Below are 5502 nucleotides of genomic sequence, written 5' to 3' on the forward strand. Positions count from 1 at the left end.
TATTGGTGAAATCCCTGGGCAGAATCTACACACTTCTGGTCACTTTATAGAAAGAAAAAGGTTCAATCCATCTTGAAGTTCCAGTTTCATATGTAATTTAAGCCTCTCTCCCTGGACTCCAGGGCCTTGGAGAAGGGAAGGAAAGATGGACTGTCCAATTATCCTCCTCCTTTCACCCCTGGGTAAGGGGCGGGATGTTATCTTCTTGCACATGTCCACTCTCTGGTCTTTCAATATGAACTTCTCTGAGGCTGAGGGGTGGAAATGGTAGAAATCTAAATGGTGGAAATGAGGCTCTTTTCCTCTATTACTGCTCCACTTCTGTGCCAAGTTACTGTTGGTTTTTCCTCATGTATTTCGGTCTTGCAGGGTCCTGACTTCCTCTGCCACTAATGCTTGAAGAAGTTCACTCTTGACAGCTAGCTGGCATTTCTGCCTCCCTTGGGCCCTGCCTCTGCTCCATTTTTGAGGGACACATCCTTTCCAATCATAGAGGTATCACGACCATGCCGTGCTTCCTGCTTCTTCATCTAACCCCCATGCTCCTTCCCATGAGCCAGGCTCCCTGCAGCACCCTCCAAGGGCTGCCATGGCAACAAGGACAGAGTCCAGTCACCTTTCTCCCTCACGCTACCCAAGCATCCTTCTTGCCCTTCAGTCAGGGATCTTTTCTGCAAGCCTCTCCTCTCTGGTGCTCTCTCACGATGACACACAGGAGCCAAGCTCCTCTAGGAAGACCTCCACGTCATCTGATCTGATAGCAACAAAGGGATGAAGGGGGCGCGTACTGTGGTTCTGTAGTCTATGCAGCCCATAGGTGGGGAGGAGATAGCAGTCTCCCCTGTGTGGCACCCACCCTCTGCAATGATTTCCTCAGAACCGCTTCATTCATTTAAATTCTGGAGGTTAGGGAATTACCTCATGGGAAAGGACTGGAAAAGACTTCCCACTGAGAGAATAATGATCTCTCTCTCTCTCTCTCTCTCTCTCTCTCTCTCTCTCTCTTTCTCTCTCTCTCTCTCTCCCCCCTTCTCTCCCCTCTCTCTCCCCCCCTCCCCTACCAGTAATCTCCTTATAATAGCTTGTTTGCTGGGTGATGATTGTGGGTAATAGGGCCTGTTTAGCTGCCTCTCAATAAACCCTAGGGGGATTATCAGGCCCCAGTGTTGGCAGCCAGTCTCCAAATCAGGGTGTATTGTTGCCTCTTATTCTCATATGAAGCCCCAGAACACCAGTAAAAGTCCCACCCAGTGTCACATGACATAACCAAGGGTCCCACTCTGCCTCCCATGGCGGCAATCTAAATACAAGTCCAAAAGCTGATAAAAATTTCCCTTTGCCTGAAGTTATTTTTGCCACTCTGACAACCTGAGTAAGCTCTGAAGTGCACTAAACAGGGACTGCAGCCTGGGAACAGTCAGCGTGGTGGGCAAAAAGACAGAACGAACGCATTCAGTACTTTCTTGGGTAAAATGCGCACAATCATGACAGAAAGAATAAGGTGCTTTCTTTGGGGGCCAGAGGTGGTTTCCAAGAAACGGGAACAAGAGTGAGGGCAGGGAAGCCAGGCAAAAGAGGAGGGGGTGGGGGAGGCAAGAGAGGCACAAGGACAGGCGGTGAAGGGCACCAGAGCCCTCCCTGCTTTCCTTCTTGCCTCCCATGGACACTGCCTTGAAGCAATGTGGGCCCCTCTAGGAGAGGGCTCAGCCCGGGCAGGCTCCTGCTCCCTCACGGTGATTCAAAGCTCTCAAGTCTCCTCCAAGAACTGGTGTCCATGGCCCACATAGCGAGTGTTCCCGACCAGGGAGCTGGGCAGGGAAAAAAGAGAGCCCTCAAGTGTAGTCAATCAACATTCTGCCCTGCAGCGCTCTTCAAAGTCCCCTCCCCTCCTTCACCCACACTGGGCTTGTAAGTTTACTGAACAAAACAACAAGCTCATTAATCCAGACTCAGTCAAATATCACAAAAGGACCAAGCAATGTCTCCCATGGAGAGAACCCTGAAAATGTAGGTAAGTGCTATTCCTTTTGATCTGCAGTGAAAGTTTAGACAGATTAGAGTCTAAATCAAGCTGCCTGGATATAATTTCTTTCTTTTGTCTTGATTTATCCTTTCTTTTAGTGATAATAATTTTCCTGTAATATCAACATTAAACCTTTCTTGGTACAAACTGTGTAGATCCTGGGCACATAGCTCTTGTGCTCTTTAAGTATTGAAGGACTCTGAGGAAAAGAAAATTGTGGCCCTGCACCCCGGAGCCAGAGTCAGAGGGACACAGGCATTCACTCGGCTTTGGGCATCTAGGTATGTGGTGTAGGCTCAGCATCCAAAATCTAAGAAGAAGCTGGGTAAGTCAGGAGAGGAGCTTGTTCCCAGACTGAATTCCCTGTGTCATCTGGACAGCTCGTCTTGGATGGCATTTTATTTTTAATCAGTAGTTCCAACTCTTTGAGATATCAGTGGTTCAGATTTGTTCTTAATCATCAAACTCCAGACAGGCATGTCTGAAAGCTCCCTGAGATGGAGAACAGTGTCTCATTGACCCACACACTGGTGCAAAACAGGACACAGGCTGAGTGTGTGCAAGCACTCAGGGGTCCCCGAATGTTGGAGCCCTAAATCCCCAGGTTCTCTCCAGGCCTCTGAGCAGGCTCCTTGAGAACCTTTAAGGAAAGGTGAAGAGACTTTTCCTGTCAGGCATAGTTACATATAGGTATAGATATAGATACAGATGGAGAGATAGATATAGATATAAATATAGGCATAGATAGAGCTCCCCCCAAGAGTTGTTCATATGTTTTTCAGTTGACCTGAATGGGGGGCATGTAGAGAGGCTATTGTCAATCACTGTTCCACTACTAAGGGGGCTGAGGCACAGAGAAATGACTTCATCTCCATCTTTCTATGTCACTCTGGAAACTCTTTGTACTGCGTGGACCATTTCCCAACAGTGTGATTTATCTGTTAGCCAGCTGTGGTTTCAGCATACACAAGCTCCAAACACTCATCTCAGACTGAGTGTCGGGAATCAGCCTCTCAGCCTGGCTTTATCAGGACCGCCGTGGTGCCTGGGAAGATCCAGTTTCACCATCTCTAGGTCACAAAGAGGGCACAGATGAGCATGGCCAGGGGACCCCTCCACAAGCACTTCGACTTTGAGAGGAAGAACGCCAGGCAAGCCCAAGTCAGACTGGGCCAAAGACTGCGGAAACTAGAAGAAGTCTGCCTCTACCACATCAAGTCGCTGAGCAGAGAGCAGAGACAGCTCCAGAAAGACCTGCAGAGGCTCCAGCAAGGTAAGCTGGGGACCCGTGCACCAGAGGTCCAGGAGGGAAGGCAGAAACCAAGGACTTCCAAGCTCCATATGGCCCTCAGTCCCTGCCCACCCCACAGCCCCACAGCTCCCTGGAGCAGGCCACTCACAAGGTTGAGCTGCCTTCTCAGGCTCCAACCGCTCTCCTCTTTGAGATTCAGCCTCTTGCTTCAATCCTTGACTGCTCACTTTCTTATTTTATTGCTAACTCTGCTCTATTTTTATTATTTCTGAGCTGGTTTGGTTTTATCCCTTGTTTATGTCCTTTCTTTTTCAGACTTCACACCATCTATTAAGCAGTTACTAAGGTCCAAGTCCCTATAGTTTGTTTTTATTTTTGGGTTTTTTTTGTTGTTGGGGTGGTTTTTTTTTTGGGTTTTTTTTTTTTTTGGTTTGTTTTTTTGTCTTTTTGAGACATGGGTTTGCTGTGCAACTCAGACTGGTCTTGAGCTCACTTTGTAGTCCAGTTTGGTCTTGAACTCACAGCAATCCTCCTGCCTCAGCCTCCCGAGTGCTGGAACTACAGGCGGGTGTCACCAAGCCTGGCCTAAGTCACTAGTCTTACCTACTTTATAAAATTTAAGAAGAAAAATAATCTCCAGGGTTAGGATTTCAGTTTCCTCAATGTGAAATAAAAGCAATATCCCCTACCTTGTGAGGTTATGTAAGGATCCAGCAATCATTTGCAACAGCACCTACACACAGACTCAATGCTGTGGATGTGTTTCCTCTTGCAGAACTGTATCAGTGTTACAGAATCAATACCCTCCTCCTGTTCAATTGACAAGTGTCACAGTGTTACAGTTTATATGACCTAGCTCTCCTTACATAATCATTAAAATAATTGGATTTTGAGTTACTTCAAAATTCTGCATGGAGCAACTTAGCTCCTCGAGACTTCATCCCTTGCTAAGGCAGATGCCAGGACACAGGATTGCTGGAAATGATGCGACAGGTGCCATGACTGCATATACAGTCTTTCAGATCTACACAGTTTATTGTAACAAAAAAAAAAAAAAAAAAAACACAAAACCAAGAGTAACACCCAAGCATCTGGCCTGTAAGTTATTTCTAACCTCCAGCTATTTCTAATTATATAGGATAACTTCTAGTCTCATTGGCCTTGAAAGAGGCCTCTGACTAAGCACCAGAGCCCCTCTGCTCTTAACTTCTCTGTCTGCAATAAATGTTAAATCAACCTCGAATGAGAGGATACACACTGGAAAGGGATCTGAGAAGGCATTTTGTTGTTTCTTACTTCACTTCTCAAAAAAAGACACTGCAGACCAGCTCCCTCCTCTCAGGAAGGTGTATAGAATAGAAAGCAAGTCCCTAGGTGGGTGGCCATCCTGGCTGGTGGAGAATTTGACTCCTCTCTGGTATATTGAAAGGCTCTACACCAGGAAGTAGAAAGGCTCTGGACCAGGAAGTAGAAAGGCTCTGGATCAGGAAGTAGGAAAGTTCCCTTCAGTGGTGTTGGTCTCCATGTTCCATATTCTCCCTATGTCTCAGAGTTGTTGACGGTAAGATTTAGGGACAGAAAAATAAATAAATAAAATGTATCATCTCAGTAGTTACTAGGCATCATGTTCAACAATATTTTTCCATGATTCATTTAAGAAAAATGTTGAGATTCAATGGTGTTTAAATTAGTGGGTTGCTTAAGACATATGTATTTTCCTAAAAAAAAAAAAAAAAATCTGTATTTCCAGTCCTCATCTTTGATATTTGGATCAATAGGTTAGAGTGTTGACTCGCATATTTGTGGTTTTCACTGGTGCTAACTCAGTGGGCCATTCTGGATCAGGCGTACCACACCAGGCCCTCCCCAACACTGTTACAGCTACTCAGGGGTTAGGAAGCAGGTAGGAAAAAAAACAGAAAAACATGGTCTCTGCCTTCAAGATGCTCTATTTAAATTGCTGGGTAGTTCTGCTTATAAAAAATTATCACAAGGGCCAGTAAGATAGCTCAGTAGATTAAGCCCCTGCAGCACCTGCTTAGGCAAGCTCAGGGACCAGGGTTTGATCCCGAGTACCCCATGCCAAGCCAGCCCCACCCCCAGGCACACTGAGCCAGAGATCAAGACCTGGCATGGTGGCACACATCTGTAATCCTAGTGCTGGGGAGGCTGAAAACAGGAGGATCACTATGAGTCCAAGCTGCGTAGTGAGATCCTGTACAAAAAA

At 46.4% G+C, this 5502-nt stretch overlaps 1 protein-coding gene across 6 annotated transcripts in view; it reads left to right on the forward strand.

The window, feature by feature from the left end:
* The first annotated feature begins 1848 nt into the window (after positions 1 to 1848).
* The window catches only part of Ccdc190 (coiled-coil domain containing 190), a 7382-nt gene continuing 3728 nt past the window's right edge, over positions 1849 to 5502 (forward strand). The window contains exons 1-3 of one of the 6 annotated variants that reach the window (XM_023699751.1): positions 1851 to 2011; positions 2122 to 2304; positions 2969 to 3296. In XM_023699751.1, the coding sequence (XP_023555519.1) occupies positions 3116 to 3296 (181 nt within the window). In that variant the 5' untranslated portion in view covers positions 1851 to 2011; positions 2122 to 2304; positions 2969 to 3115. Of the gene's footprint in view, positions 2012 to 2121; positions 2305 to 2968; positions 3297 to 5502 lie in introns of all 6 variants that reach the window. The other 5 variants (XM_023699753.1, XM_023699755.1, XM_004639962.2 and 2 more) reach the window with 5 other exon arrangements.

This window comes from Octodon degus, unplaced genomic scaffold, assembly GCF_000260255.1.
Source record: "Octodon degus isolate 3935 unplaced genomic scaffold, OctDeg1.0 scaffold00116, whole genome shotgun sequence".
Taxonomy (NCBI): Eukaryota; Metazoa; Chordata; class Mammalia; order Rodentia; family Octodontidae; genus Octodon; species Octodon degus.